This window comes from Nannobrachium achirus (genome assembly GCF_963921795.1).
Source record: "Nannobrachium achirus genome assembly, chromosome: 16".
NCBI classification, from domain to species: domain Eukaryota; kingdom Metazoa; phylum Chordata; class Actinopteri; order Myctophiformes; family Myctophidae; genus Nannobrachium; species Nannobrachium achirus.
This window is the reverse complement of record NC_137823.1, coordinates 58,071,112-58,086,998: the sequence shown is the minus strand read 5'-3', so window position 1 is coordinate 58,086,998 and position 15,887 is coordinate 58,071,112. Positions and strand designations below refer to the sequence as shown.

The 15,887-nt window shown below is 41.5% G+C and overlaps 1 protein-coding gene across 2 annotated transcripts in view; it reads right to left on the bottom strand.

The window, feature by feature from the left end:
- dnajc5ga (DnaJ (Hsp40) homolog, subfamily C, member 5 gamma a) overlaps nucleotides 1-15,887 on the bottom strand; it is a 50,063-nt gene that overhangs the window by 27,677 nt on the left and 6,499 nt on the right. For both annotated transcript variants that reach the window (XM_080744249.1, XM_080744250.1), the window contains exons 2-3: nucleotides 5,431-5,558; nucleotides 842-1,055 (exon numbers count right to left, since the gene is read on the bottom strand). In XM_080744249.1, the coding sequence (XP_080600375.1) occupies nucleotides 842-1,055; nucleotides 5,431-5,549 (333 nt within the window). In that variant the 5' untranslated portion in view covers nucleotides 5,550-5,558. The remainder of the gene's footprint in view (nucleotides 1-841; nucleotides 1,056-5,430; nucleotides 5,559-15,887) is intronic.

Genomic DNA, 15,887 nt, shown 5'->3' with positions numbered 1-15,887 from the left:
TGTGTGAGCCACTCGCTGCTGCAAAAAACACATTTCTTAAAGAAAACATTTGTATTCTTGTTCCTCCTAGTTGTATTGTTTTTAATGTGTAAATATGACACTTTATTACGGGAAAAAAACGGGTGTATTTCCTTTTTTTAAATCGGTAAAATAGCACATTTTGAACACATTTCCATAACGGTTAACGGTTAGTTAACCGATAAGGCCCACCGGTGACCAGTTAAGAAAATGTCTCCCTTTGGCCATCCCTAGTAGACAGACCCACACAACAGACACCTACGCATGATTCCTAAACCCACCAGGCTTGAGTTAAGACCCGCCTCGCGGAAACGCGAGGACTTCCAGGAGTGGCTGAAATCCCTGCCTGACACATGGAGGGTGGATAAAGTCAGAGGCATGAAGACTTGTACTTGAGAAAAGCCTGTATTTGCACAATGCACAACTATTAATTTCTCACTACAGTGCTCAAAATAAACTGTGCTAAAAAAAACTTGAAACTGACTTAATTGTACTGTGCTTAATAAAGGGAAAACTTTGTAACTTTGCTAAAGAGAAAAACGTACTGAGAAAGCTATTAATTTGTCACTACTGTGCTCAAAATAAATACTCTTACTGATTATCAGTTAAATTGTTATGGTTTGGATATGGCTTTGGGCCTATTATGCTGCGTGTATTATTGTAATGGATCAGTAGGTAGTAGGTACTTTGCACTTGAGCGAGCAGCACTAACGTTCATGAGCACTTTCATACTTAATATTATCGAGAGGAGGCGGGTCTTAACTCAATCCTGGTGGGTTTAGGAATCACGCGACACCTACATGCCGGCTCCAACTGGTCTTACCTTGAACCACCACTTGGACATGAGGAAGTAGTATTTGACGCTCTCCTCGCCGAACTGCTCCGACACGTACAGGCCCATGGAGCCGTACTCGTCGTAGATCTTCCTCTTGGTCTCATCGTTGAGGATGGAGTTGGCGTTGTTGATCTCCTTGAACTTGTCGGCCGCTTCCGGGTTGTCCGGGTTCTTATCTGGGTGAAACTTCAACGCTAGCTTCCTGAAAGACGGTGGGGGAAGGAAGGGAAGGGCGAGAGAAGGAAGGAATGAAAGAGAGAGGGAAGAACAGAGGAAAGGGAGGGAGGGAGGGAGGGAGGGAGGAAGGAAAGAGAAGAAGGTTGAGGAAGTGCAGGATAAGTAAAATGAAGAACAGGGAAACAAATGTTGAGGGGAGAGTGTTATTTTCTGCTGGTGTTTCAGTCAGAGTGTATCAAAGGGTGCGTTCGGAAATGCGCACTGGGTGTGTGCTCAGTGTAGTGAGTGCCTAAACCTAACCCTAATCCTACCCCTAACCTCAGTAAAACTATGCCTAAACCCAACCCTAACCCTAAACCTAACCTCAGTAAAACTATGCCTAAAACTAACCCTAACCCTAACCCTAACCAGAACCGGTGCGCATTTCCGAACGCACCCTTTGATACACTCGGACTGAAACACCCGCAGAAAACCCTCTCCCAAATGTTGAGAGAGGGATGGAATGGGGGATCAACTACAGTTGCCTGAACAGTTTACAAAATGTACACCAATACCTTGCTACTTGGCTCATTAATGGCATTAGAGATGCTCCGATTGCAGTATCTGCCGATACCGATCACCGATCAACTGGAAATCAGTATCTGCCGATACCGGTATTCCTGATTACAGCGTCAAATCCATCAATTCTTCTATTTATTGTGTTACTGTAGCAGCATTTATATATTTAATGATTCTTCTAACAAAACATTGACATTGTATATTAAGTACAAACATTAGGAGATTGCAGGCAGAGGTCCTTTAGTATTCAATTCAACTTGTAGGAGTTGAAGCTGAGGTTACATTCAGTGTCCCACAGCTAAATATTGTGAAAATAGTTGATCTAGCTTGTAGATCGGCAAAGCCGATAGAGGCATTATCGGTCGATCGCGATCACTCACCGATCAATCGGCACATCTCTAACTGGCATACAGTATATGCATAGCCTGTCTAACACGACAGGCTAGAATGCTTCAACTGAAAACGTTGCTGAAGTGAGTCACGTTCACTAATCACTACCCCCCCCCCCCCCCCCAAACTGAAAATAGCGGTATATATTTAACAAACAGACTTGCAACTACAATTAATTAAGGCTAGCCATCTGTTTGTTTTCCCAGGATCTCTAGAGGGGGCATACTGTATACAGTAGCTACTGTAACTGACTGGCAAATGAGGGCTGATGCGCATTGTAATTTGAAAAACACTCAAAAAGAAATCACTCAATTAGCAAATACTGAATAATGAATCATGGAACATAGTGGTCAGTTCTATGGCAAAGCCACCATCTAAAGTACAGCAAATGATTAATTAATGTAACCTGATAATAACCAATAACAATATTATCATTCCCTGGCTGGCTTTTCTGTGTTGTGGACCAAACCTGAGAATAATGGTCTAAGGCAGTTTGAGAAGTCTATGACTGTCATTGACAATCCTTGGGGGAGATCTGTGGTAACACGTTTATCCTTCATGCAATAAGCCATTTAGGCCTAGAATTATTGAATGCTTTAACTATTGAAAAATAGCAGATATACAAGCTCACAGCGCGTCACCGAGTGCCGTGCTGCGAGCTTGTAGATCTGCTATTTTTGAAAAATCATGAAATGTGTGCAAATCTATGAATATATCATTTTTAAAGTGAACATTTGTAACTCAAATATTTACTTCTGGGGGGGTCCCCAATATAAATATTTTGAGGCGGGGGTCCGCGGCCAAATACATATAATTCTAGGGTTCCTTGACATGAAAGAGTTTGAGAACCACTGACGTAGAAACGTGTTTTTTTTTTTAAATCTTAGAAGGATTTAGAAGACACTTATAGAATCGGGTCAAAATCGGGTCAAAATTCAAATGTTCACGATTTTTCAAAAATAGTAGATCTACAAGCTTGCAACGTGGCACTCAGTGCGCGCTGTGAGCTTGTAGATCTGCTATTTTTTAAAGCCAAAGCATAAAATAACTAGAAGCAGTGCTCTTCCGAGCACAGGTCTCCACCAGGCCGTGCGTCCTGGTGGTGCTACTGTATAATAGGCCAATGTAAAAAGGGTGGCATATGTTCTTCACCTTAGATCTTTCATGGCAATCGGACGCTGCATGCATGATTTCAAGCATTGTGTTCCAAAAATGTGTTTTGCTAAAGTCTACCTGCTGGTGGCGCTATAACAGGACAATGTTAAAAAGGTAGCATTTGTTCCTTGACCTAGTGGGAATATGTGTGGCAAATGTCACGGTAATCGCAAGCTGCGTTGATGATTTGAGGCATTTTGTTCAAAAACGGAGCAATCCTGCAAACTTTGGAAGCTAATATTAGCCAATCAGGATGGAATATGAAATATCAGACGGATCGGACTTGATCACATGACTATAGAGATACTGTGTACCGATTTGCATGATTTTTGGATAAAATCTCAAGGAGTAATATCCAAAAATGTGTTTTACATAAGTCGGCCCAAAGGTGGCGCTATAAAAGGCTGATGTGAAAAATGCAGGGCAAAGGTTTATCCTTAGCCTCTTGGGAGTGCGCTTACAAAGTTTGAAACTGATCGGTGGAGTTATAGGTAAAACCACAAATCGGGCTGTTATAGCGCCACCATGAGGCTGATTAAAAAAAATTAAGTGGCATTTCTTCCTCGGCCTAGTGGGAACGTGTGTGCGCGATTTCATGATAATTGCACTTTGCGTTTGTGATTTGAGGCATTTTGTTCAAAACGGCTCAATCAGGATGGAATATGCAAAATCGGACAGATCCGTGTCGATCACATGACTGTCGAGATATTGCCTACCGATTTGTAGGATTTTTGGACAAAATCTGTAATAGTGCACAGAAATGTGTTTAGCAAACATCGGCCACTAGTTGGCGCTAGAAAAGGCCCATTTGAAAAATTTAGGGCAGAGGTTCTAGATTGGCATCCAGGGAATGTGTGTGCTCACTTTGGCAGCGACCGGGCCAACGGCGACTGAGATTTGGCGCTCACAAACTGCGAGGACGCACGGACGGACGCACGGACGGACGGACGGACGCACGGACGGAGAGGAAAACATACTCTCCCCCATGCCTTCGGCTGGTGGAGACAATAATACGCAATAATGCGAACCCGGTCTAAATGGGTAAAATTGGTAGAATAGTGCACCTACTGCAGGGGTTTTCAAAGTGGGTGCCGCGAGATAATTTGATAATATTTGGAATTTATTTGGACACTTGAAAAAAATGTTTAGTATCATTTTAAACTTGAAGTACAAAGTTATTTTCAGTCAGTTCTAACCAAAATGGCTGTTATCTCAACGTTTTCCTCACAACATAATCACTAAAATATCGTCACTGTCGGGCAGGAACCTTGTATTTCCAAGTTTCATTTGGTAAAGCAAAGCCCTGCTTCATCATACAAGACTGTCGCACAAAACTAGTGAAAACAGCAGATCTACAAGCACACAACGCCTCGCCTAGTAAATTGTTTAGATGTTAAATACAAAACGAACGGTTTTGGACATACAAGGTTTCCACCTGACAACGACAATATGCTCTAAATATAAGGTGCTGGGAGTGAAAATTATAATGTAGGGGTGTCTCGGATTTAAAAAAATATATAACTAGAAAAGGCCCATTTGAAAAATTTAGGCCAGAGGTTCTAGATTGACATCCAGGGAATGTGTGTGCTCACTTTGGCAGCGTCCGGGCCAACGGCGACTGAGATTAGGCGCTCACAAACTGCGAGGACGCACGGACGGACGGACGGACGCACGCACGGACGGACGGACGGAGGGGAAAACATACTCTCCCTCAGCCTTCGGCTGGTGGAGACAATAAATATATGGGGTGCCCTGAGACAAAAAAGTTTGGGAACCCCTGATCTACTGTAGGGGTGCAGGAAAAAAACGATTTTAATTCGAATTGGGTTTCTAACATGGTAAGATTCAGAATCGATTCTCATTTTCCAAAATTTTTTTTTTTTTTTTTTTTTTTAATGATTTTTTTTATGAATTATTATTATTATTATTATTTTGATATTATGTTTGTACAAGTTAAAAGAATGTGTGCAAGCATGAATAAATCAGATGTTGTCTTGATTTTACCTTTGTGTGTTTACATTATTGCAATAAGTTGATAAAACCTTTACAATTATAAAAGCCACGTAAATGTACTCTGCTTTCATGCCAGCAGACTGGAGTAGATCCTGATATCCAATTAATTGAATAGAGAATCGTTTTGAATTGAGAATCGTTTTTAAATCGGAAAATAATCGTTTCTGAATTTGAATCGCTTGGATTTGAAAGAATCGAAAGAAATCCCGAATCGTGACCCCAAGAAAAAGAATCGATTCTGAATCGAATCGTGGGATACCCAAAGATTCGCAGCCCTAATGTACCTGTACGCTTTCTTGATGTCCTCGGCCGTGGCTCCTTTCTCCAGCCCTAGCACCTTGTAGAGGCTCTCCCCCGCGGTGGACATCTTCCTCTGGGGACGATTAGGGTTCGGCTCGGCCATGGTTCACCTCTGCAGAACCAAAACAGAAGATTAGGGTTCGGCTCGGCCATGGTTCACCTCTGCACAACCAAAACAGAAGATTAGGGTTCGGCTCGGCCATGGTTCACCTCTGCAGAACCAAAACAGAAGATTAGGGTTCGGCTCGGCCATGGTTCACCTCTGCAGAACCAAAACATCAAAGGTCTGTTTTAATCATTTCATTTAAGTCAGGGGTCTTCAACAGGGGGTCCACAGAGTTACTACAGGGGGCCGCAAAACCTTTGTGATAGGATCATTCTTTTAAATTAACAACCCTCTCATCCATATTCTGTGGAGAAGACTTTAGCCAATAATAGCAGATCTACAAGCTCTCAACGCCTGCGAGCTTGTAGATCGGCTATTTTCGGCAAATAGGTTTGGAGTAGAGGTAAAAAAAAGAGCAGACCAAGTACAGAGTGAAAGGTCAAGTTTTAACTAAAAACACAAATCCATCATAGACTGATGACAGTGCTGTCAAACAAGTCTATGAATCTATCTATGAAATCGATGAAAATCTGCATCGCTCATTTATAGAATAGAGGGGTCCCTACTTCATCTCTCTCTCAGCTAAGGGGTCCTTGGCCTGAAAACGTTGAAGACCCCTGATTTAAGTCATTTCAAGTATTACTTCTAATACAGCTTGGGACAACTTGGGAGTCTGTGCTGGGAGGATTTGATGCTGCTACTCTGTATAATGCTGGTTATGTTATGTTATTACCCAAGATCTCTGCTAGCCTGGTAGACTTCATATGAATGCTTTTTATATTTAGCAGTAAACAACATGATTATGCCTTCCACATGCTGGAACTTGCAATAATGTAATGTAGGTGGCCCTCAATCTGGAAGTGAATACAGCCCTCTCGCAGACAGAATGCTAAAGCAATGTAGCTAGAATAAAGGTGCTGGACAAAGATGAACACACTTCTTTTTTTTTTAATTAATATTGAATAGGACCTACTTATATTAATACTTTACGGCTGGGCAAGGGCAACATTGATTAAAGCAGCTCTAAATTCTAAAATAAGTACCGGTATATGCAACAAATCAAATTTATTCTATCCATCTAATGCAGGGGTCTTCAACAGAGGGTCCGGGACCCCTTGGGGGTCCTCACTCCTTAAGAGTTACTACAGGGGTTCTGCCAAATCTTTGTGTTTATGTTTGATCACTTGAACCCTAGCATCCCTATTCTTAGTGGAACCTTAGCCAAAAAAATAGCAGATCTACGCTTGCAGATCAGCTATTTTTTTGGCAAAGAGGTTTGGTGTAGAGGGAAAAGAGCAGCAGACTAGTAGGTATTGACAGTTCAAGTGGTTAAATATATGAAAATGCACATTAATCCAACCTACACAGATGATAGTGCTGTCAAGTCTAAATTGTATAAGAAATAATCCATGTACATTTTTAATTTGCAACTATACGATATGTAGGCCTATGTATATCAACTACTAAGGGGTCCTTAGCCTGAAAACGTTGAAGACCCCTGATCTAATGCATATAGTTGTTCTGATTCTGAATTGGTTTGACATCAAGGGCTTAATGTTACATTGAGCCTGAAGGGCCTGAACGCATTATGACACCCTGTCAGACTCCGATCAGCACACAAACCAACATGTTTGATCTTCACCCACTGAATGAGAGACGCGTCCTTCATGATTCATGATTTCAGAATAACCATGTCACTGAGCCTGGCCACATCCAACCAGTACTTTCCTACTCAACTCCACACGTCACTGTCTCATAAAGTGACAAACTACATAAAGGGGGAGAAAAACTGACCCATTTGTTTTTTAAATATTCCTCATGTATAGGGCTGTCACGATATGACATTTTACATGACGAATAATTGTCACTCAAATAATTGGCGATTAACGATTTAATTGTGTGTTTGTCGTTGACAATTACATTTATGTTTGGCTTTTAGGCTTTGAAGTTGCACGTGGCAATCATGACACATAACTTAAATATACAAAGAAATTACTGACATATTTGAAAATGTTATACTTAAAAAAGAACATTGATAGTGGATATAGCCAATCTACAAGCTCACAACGCGTCGCATCGCTTGTAGATCTGCTATTTCCACAACTTTTTGAAAGTGTTTGAAACTATGATAACATTTCTCAACATGGAAACGATTATGACGATTATGCAAAATAATTGCGATTACCTCAAATAATTACGATTAGACGATTATTATGTAATAATTGTGACAGCCCTACTCATGTAATATAATCATGCTCTATTCTGGCTATTTGGTAATATGGCTTCTTTCACGATTAATCAGTGCAGCACCGATTGCGACCAAAGGTCGCAGTTTACCATGAGAAATGTCACAGCTTGTCTGCGTGTAGAAGCCGTGTGTGTGTGTGTGTGTGTGTGTACACATTTTTACAGTCTATGGGTTGGTTCCCTTGACACATTACTGTGACATCACCCAAGTAAAGGTCCATATATGGGTATTCCCCAGAATCCTGTTTATGCCCATATATGAATATCCCTGATGTCATCGATATATATCACTGGCCAGATGGCCAAGACATGGCCCATATCTGTGTGGCTGGTTCAGATAGGGATATCCATGTATGGGCATAACATATATTGTATGTTGTAACCGAACCACTAACGGAATCCCTTTTATGCCCATATATGGAGATCCCTGATGTCATCAATATTAAGCCCATATCTAACAGGACTTCATATGGGAATGCCCATGTATGGAGGAGACAGCCCATATCTGTGCAGCTGGTTCAGACAGGGATCTCTGTGTATACTATATACAGTACATGGATCTCCATTATGCGTAACTGGTCCGATATACATCACTGGTCAGATGGCTAAGAATTGGCATGACCTCGCCCTTTAGGGCAAGGTCGCATGTCGCCCTGAGGCGTCTTACTAGTTAATACACAGTATGTGCTCTTTGGCTCCTTGTGAAACAACTGCTACAACGATTGAAGGACAGGATTTATGTCAAGTCTGGAATTAGAGGCTGATAAAAAAGTGTCCCACAGAATTCGTGCGTCTTGTCGCATGCGGTAAAAAACTCATCACTCCTTTTATGACTCCTTTTGGGATCCGCAGCGCCGATTCCGCACAGTATTGCACACCAAATCCAAAGCGTTTTATTCACGCAGCAAACGAAAAAACGCAACTGTCATGTGTGCAAAGGGCTTTAGACAGACACACACTGTGAATACATACACGCAAGTATATTGTCCTGGTCGTTGGCTAAAGAAGATTACATTTTGCTGATCGCACAGATTACATATCCAAGTCTGTGTCACCGAGGGACAATGTCCTAATCAAACTGCACCACTAGACGGCCAGACAGCCCCAGGATGGACGCATGCATGCATGCATGCATGGCCACACCACGCACACACTCACATTTAGTTGCAATTCTCAACAATACCACGCAGGTATGGGTATAAATATGTATGATCATCAAACACCCATGAAGGAAGGAGGCCCAGTGATATTTCTAACAGTGTATATGTAGGGTTCCTGTCGCTAGTTTAAAGCCTCTTTTCAATCACCATGATTTGTGTTTTGTGAAAATATGGTCCAATTTATGTTTGATGTTATAGCAGGGTATGCTGTAGGAGGGGCTTGTGATCATAGGCTTGTGATGATTCTTCTTCGTGTGCTTTATTTTCAGCAAGCTCAAGACAATGTCCCACGTATACCTGCGTTCCACGTGACCGTTGGCAGCCAATAGCATTCCTTGGGTACCATTAAAACAATGATGGCGGCACCCAAACAACTGACAAAAAAGCTTCATTTGCGCAGCATAGAAACCAATGGCTTTCCACTGTCATATGTTTTACAGTCTATGATACACAGACAGACACACACGCATACGTACTGTGTACATACACAGACGGATACATGCATACATGGCCACGCTATGGAGACGATGTGACCACCGCTCAAAAACGGCAACAGGAAATCAGTGGAACTATAGACCAAGGTCCACGTGTGTGTGTGTGTGTGTGTGTGTGTGTGTGTGTGTGTGTGTGTGTGTGTGTGTGTGTGTGTGTGTGTGTGTGTGTGTGTGTGTGTGTGTGTGCGTGCGTACACATACAGGCCAATGTCATAAGTGGCTTTCACACATGAAATGGCAAATATCACAGGATTAGCCTGTCGAGCGACAGCAGTGCTTCTGTTCTGGGTGGTTCAGTCAACCACTGACTAAATACAACCTGCTATTTCGGTCATTGAGCTGTTGTAGCAGACGTGTTAATTTTAGGGAAGGCAAGCGATTTTCAGTTTTCATTACTTGTTTTTTTTCCACTATTTCGGGTTCCGGCTAGACAAGAATTTATTGAACAACCGATCAAATCAAATCAAATCTGTAAAATTGTGTTTGCCACATACAATCATGCAGAGAGAGACCAGCTGTTTCAACATTCTAATGTTTTTACTGGCTAAAGGGGTATGCACAGAGCACATATCTAGAGCAGGGGTCTTTCTTAAACAGGGGGTCCGGGACCCCTAGGGGGTCCTCAGAGTTACTACAGGGGGTCCTCCAAATCTGTGTGTGATAGAAACCTTTTTTCTCCTTTTTGTCTGTCAAATTTGGCATATTTAAATATAACCTTGTCCCCTGATGCTGTGCAGCGTTCATTTTGAAGTCAGTCAAATCTTGAGGTATTTGCTGGCATGATCAAGTTATGAGTGCTCAGTCTGTTGACTTTAATGGCTTTGTTGTCGCACGCTGTGTGCCAGAGGAAGCATTTGGGCCCTTAGTGTAAATTGGTCTGCACTGCTCTTTCTCACATAACCTCTAAAGAGAAAGTGTCCATTAACACTTATTGGGGAGACTGCAGGAAACCACTTTATAGCTCCGCCTCCAATCGGAACCTCTCCCTCCGCTACATAGCTCTGAGATGAGGTTCCACTCAGTAGGGGTGCCCAAACCCGGGAATCACCTGTGCATATTGCCCACAATGCAAGTTTCTTACCTCTTTCCGCACATCGTATTCAAAAAGTAGCTGTGACTATAACAGTGATTTAAACGATCATTTCAACCCGTCGGTTCAATTTAGAACATCTGAGGGCAGGTGGGCCGACCTTTACTTTTTGGATACGATTTGTGGAAAAAGGTGAAGTCCTGTCCATAGTCCCTCCGAAAGCAAACTTTTCGTCGGAAAGGTCCGGTTCCACTACAAAATGACATCACTCGCGAATTAGAGTTCGGAAAGATGCAACTCTCCGATGAAGAGTTCGGTTTTCGGCGAGACTATGGAGAGGCCTTAAGAATCGTGGTTTGCGATTTGGGCACCCAACACCGCACCCTACTGAGTGGAACTTCATCTGGCAGCTTCAGTATGTAGCGTAGGGAGGGGTTCCAAATGGGGCTTCATTATAGACAGTACAAAACACGACAACGCATAACCTTTACCCTAACATCAGCCTAATTCCAACTCTTAGTCCTTAAATTGTGCTTGAGGACCAGGCCAGTCTGTATCTGTCCATACTTATAAAGACCAAATGCATATACAGTAGATGGATGCACGTATGCAGTAAGCTTTCAAGTACGGCTGGGCAATATATCGAAAATATATCAATATCGAGGTATCAACATGCAAGGTATACATATCGACGAAAACGGCTTGAAATGAAGTATTGGTGTATGTGTCAAATTAATTAATAGACACACTATATGTAGTCTTGCGTAGCCAGACAACTATTCCACAATCTCTGAATGCTATATAGAGTCTGGAACAGCAGCTCCCGAACGGCGAGTAATGGAAACGGGCATTACCGTTCAAGAAAATATATTTTAAAATGTCATTTCTGCTAAGCAGCAAGCTAAACATGCTTATATGATTTTTATTTATATAATGATAAATGTGTGCGATGTGAGACGGAAACGGAAGTGACGAGGAGGCTTCACTTCCGCTTTATCTCGCACTCATCATTTCTATTCTGGTTTGCCAGACTGTATGCCGGGAGCATTTGGCCAAATCGCGGAGGCAACAGTCTGGCCACGCGAGACTACACTATATGCATTCACGTAGCACATGCAAAAAAGCAGTCCATCTGTAACCAGGTGTGGTTATTTCAATAAAACCAATGTTGTAAAATGGAAATAAGGCATATCATTTCTTTATTCTATGTGTACTGTGCAGTGTGCATGCATGGATATGCTATTCATTATCTGGGTTAGGCAGGCAGTGGACCTAAAGCAGAAAAACATAAAAAAACGTTTTAATGCTTTTTACTAATATAAAAATTATAATTGTTTTTACTAATATCGTAATATCGATATCGAGGTATTCAACAACGTTATCGAACATCGAAGGTTTTCCTAATATCGCCCAGCCTTAATTTCAAGCTATTTCATGGAAAGGGACACAGAGATATTTCATGTGTTTCAGAACTTCCAGTTCACTGTATCAGATCACACTCATAATGAGTGTGACAATATTACTGTGTGACTTGGCAAGGCTTGTTTGCGTATCTACCTAGGAAGTGTGCATAGGGGAGTGTCTATGTTGGGTAAACATTACAGACACCGTAACCTGATGCAAACAGGCACATCATTGAATGTGATAACAAAGTAACCATCAACTTATGAGTCATGGCTTCGTTCTTAACCCAGCGAGAAAGCTTGGGAGTGCCAGGAGATTCCAATTCAAACAGCATTCAGTCTTTATTCCACATGGAAGACCAGTGCAAGCTGCGTCTTTGTTTGTTTTCAAAGATTAAAGATTATTTTAGGGAAGTGCAGAGGTGGGTGGCAAAGGAAGTCAGAAATACAGGTTACATTACTGTGTGTGTGTGTGTGTGTGTGTGTGTGTGTGTGTGTGTGTGTGTGTGTGTGTGTGTGTGTGTGTGTGTGTGTGTGTGTGGCTTACAGTATCTCACATACCACAGGTAGGGCTGTCACCATTATGACATTTTACATGACGATTAATTGTCACTCAAATAATTGCAATTAGCGATTTAATTCTGTTTTTGTCGTTGACAATGACATTTTTGTTTGGCTTTTAGACTTTGAAGTTGATATGACACATAACCTAAATATACAAAGAACGTACTGACATATTTGACAACTTTATGCTCATAAAAACACACTGATAGTTGAAATAGCCGATCTACAAGCTCACATCTCGTCGTGATAGCTCACAACGCGTCGCATCGTGACGCGATGTAGATCTGCTATTTCCACTATTTTTGAAAATGTTTGAAAATATGAACATTTTTCAACATGTAAACGATTATGACAAAATAATTGCGATTATATCACAGATTATGTAATAATTGTGACAGGCCTGACCACAGGACCAATGAGCTGTTTGAGAGAATATTTTTCACACCGGGCTGCATGGCTCTAAGGATGGCTCTAAGGATGGCAATGTTGATCACTCGGTCCACCACTGTGATTCCAAACAACTTATCAAACATACACAAATAAGTAAATTGGTATGCGGCCAGATGTATGGCTGGCTCAGGGAGGACGACGCCCCTGCCATGCATAGTCCTTATGTAGATGGATATGTGTATTCTTATATGGGCAGGCATGTACTGTGCATGTGTGTGTGAGAATGTGAGTGTGTATGAGTGAGTAGGGTTATATTTTAATAATTTATGCTGTTCTATTCTGTGTTGTTTTATAATGTAATGTCTTGTAATGTAATGTTATGTTCTTATGGACTCTTAGAAGATTAGCCCGATGGGCTAAAAGAGATCCAAATAAAATAAAATCAAAGATAAAATAAAATCAAAAAATGTCTGTGCACCTTCATGCTGCTACTAAATGTAGTGACCCCATGACCCATTGGACAATTACAAAATAATTGTACAAATTTTTCATTTATAATGACAAATGTGTGATGTTGAATATTTTTTGTGTCACTATACTGTACATGTGCACATACTTGAGATTTGTTCTCTGCGTTGTGTGCCCAGGACAGGTTATGGCATTCGTTTGTTTTTGCAGAAACACCACTGGACAGATATAATTTAGTTCTGACCAGATCTCCTGGCAAAATGTTGTGATGATTGAAGTTTCAATTATCTTCAAAACATAATCAACAAATTATATGCATGTTTTGATAATAATCAGCTTTCAAGATTCACAGAAGTTTTGGTAACTATTGGACCTGTGATTTAGGAGAAATTTGTTTCTCAGAAAATTCAAAAATGTACACAAATGGATGTTCTTGAGGCAGATTTTGAGTGACACTGAGGATAGATGGATGTTTGTAACAATTTTCATGACAATCAGAACCACAACGAAGGAGTTATTATGTTCAAAGTTCACCTTTAATTATCAGGTTCACTGGTGTCTGTATTGAATGTAAACTTTCAATCATTGGTGAAATTCTCATGCATCTACCAAGACTAACATTTACCATCTGACGGAAATGTACAAAACCACAGCATAAGATAAACTGCAAAAAAAACGATAGGGTCAAGACCTTCAGGCTTGAAGCTCCAATAATTAATAGTGTGTAATTTTGGAAGATTGCCAAGAAACGTACTGACTGCTGAGTGCAGCAACCTCAGGCCAAAATATTAATTTTGCACACAATATATCATCATAATGATCTAATAGGCAGATTGCAGGATGAACCCTGGTGACGACCTCATGCCATTTCTTCTGGCATTGACTCTTTGGCTCGTCTTGTTATTTCAACATTTTTAACATGCTAAAAATAATTGTGATTATCTGAAATAATTGTGATTGTCTCCACCAGCCGAAGGCTGAGGGAGAGTATGTTTTCCCCTCCGTCCGTCCGTGTGTCCGTCCGTCCGTGCGTGTGTCCTCGTAGTTTGTGTGCAGCTAATCTCAGTCACCGTTGGCCCGATCGCTGCCAAAGTGAGCACACACATTCCCTGGATGCCAATCTAGAACCTCTGCCCCACATTTTTCAAATCAGCCTCATGGTGGCGCTATAACAGGCCGATTTGTGTGGCCTGGTGGAGACCTGTGCTCGGAAGAGCACTGCTTCTAGTTATGTAATAATTCTGACAGGCAGCCTGCCCTATATAGGAAGACACCTGCTATGTAGCTTGCTGCACTCACTGTTTGTATATCTCCCGTAGCCAACATAAATACAAAACATGGAGGACACGACTGTACAATTAAATAAGTACAGAGTAACTACCGTATCTAAGATAGAGCAGGGGTTTTCAAAGGGGGTGACGGCCAGACGGGGCACCCTGGGGTGCCGTGACGGCAATCCAGGGGTGCCGCGAGATCATTTGATAATATTTGGAATTTATTTGAACACTTAAAAATATATGTAGTAGCATTTAAAACTTGAAGTAAAAGTTATTTTCAGTCAGTTCTAACCAAAATGGCTATTATCTCAACGTTTTTACCCAAATATGCTTAAATATATAAGGTGCTGGGAGTGAAAATTATGAATATAATGTAGGGGTGCCTCAGATGAAAAAAAAAATATTTATAGGGGTGCCCTGAGCCAAAAAGGTTTGGGAACCCCTGACATAGAGACACGGAATATCACTGCTCGATCCATAAACATCACAAACCAAACCAGATAAACTAGCTCTACTCCTTTACAATCTGACAACTCCCATTCACGAACATTTATACAAACAGAACATAAAGATATTGGGCTTTTATGTGTGGCCACAATACACAGAGACATCCACACTTATTAGTGTCTTTAATTAATCTGTTATTATGGAACACAAATACATGGATAGACCTGCCCTGTCCACATTACAGCATCTGTCTTCCTTCATCAAGACATAATCCAGGAGTCTTCAACGTTTTCAGGCCAAGGACCCTTTAGCTAAGAGAGAGATGAAGCAGGGACCCCCAGATGCCATATAGTTTCATCATTTCACAGCACAATCATCAGTGTATTTTGGATTCTTGTCAATTTGTGTTTTCAGATATTTAACCACTTGAACCGTCAATACTTAATAAACTTGACCTTTCACTATGTACTTTTTCCCCTCTACACCAAAACTATTTGCCAAAAATAGCCGATCTACAAAGCTGCGAGGCGTTGTGAGCTTGTAGATCTGCTATTTTTGGCGAAAGTTCTCAGAATATGGACGCTAGGGTTCAAGTGTTTGAAGGAGGAAAAAAAGCTTCTATTACACAACGATTTGGAGGCCCCCCTGTAGTAACTCTGAGGACCCCCTAGGGGTCCCGGACCCCTTGTTGAAGACCCCTGCCCTAATCTGTAATTCAATTGCTGCGTGCGTGCGTGCGTGCGTGTGCGCGTGTGCGTGTGTGTGTGCCTTGGGGACACAAAGAGAGAGCGAGCTGGGAGGACGAAAACAATTTGATCGTCCACAGGGACAGACGACCTCTTTTAGGCTAATAGC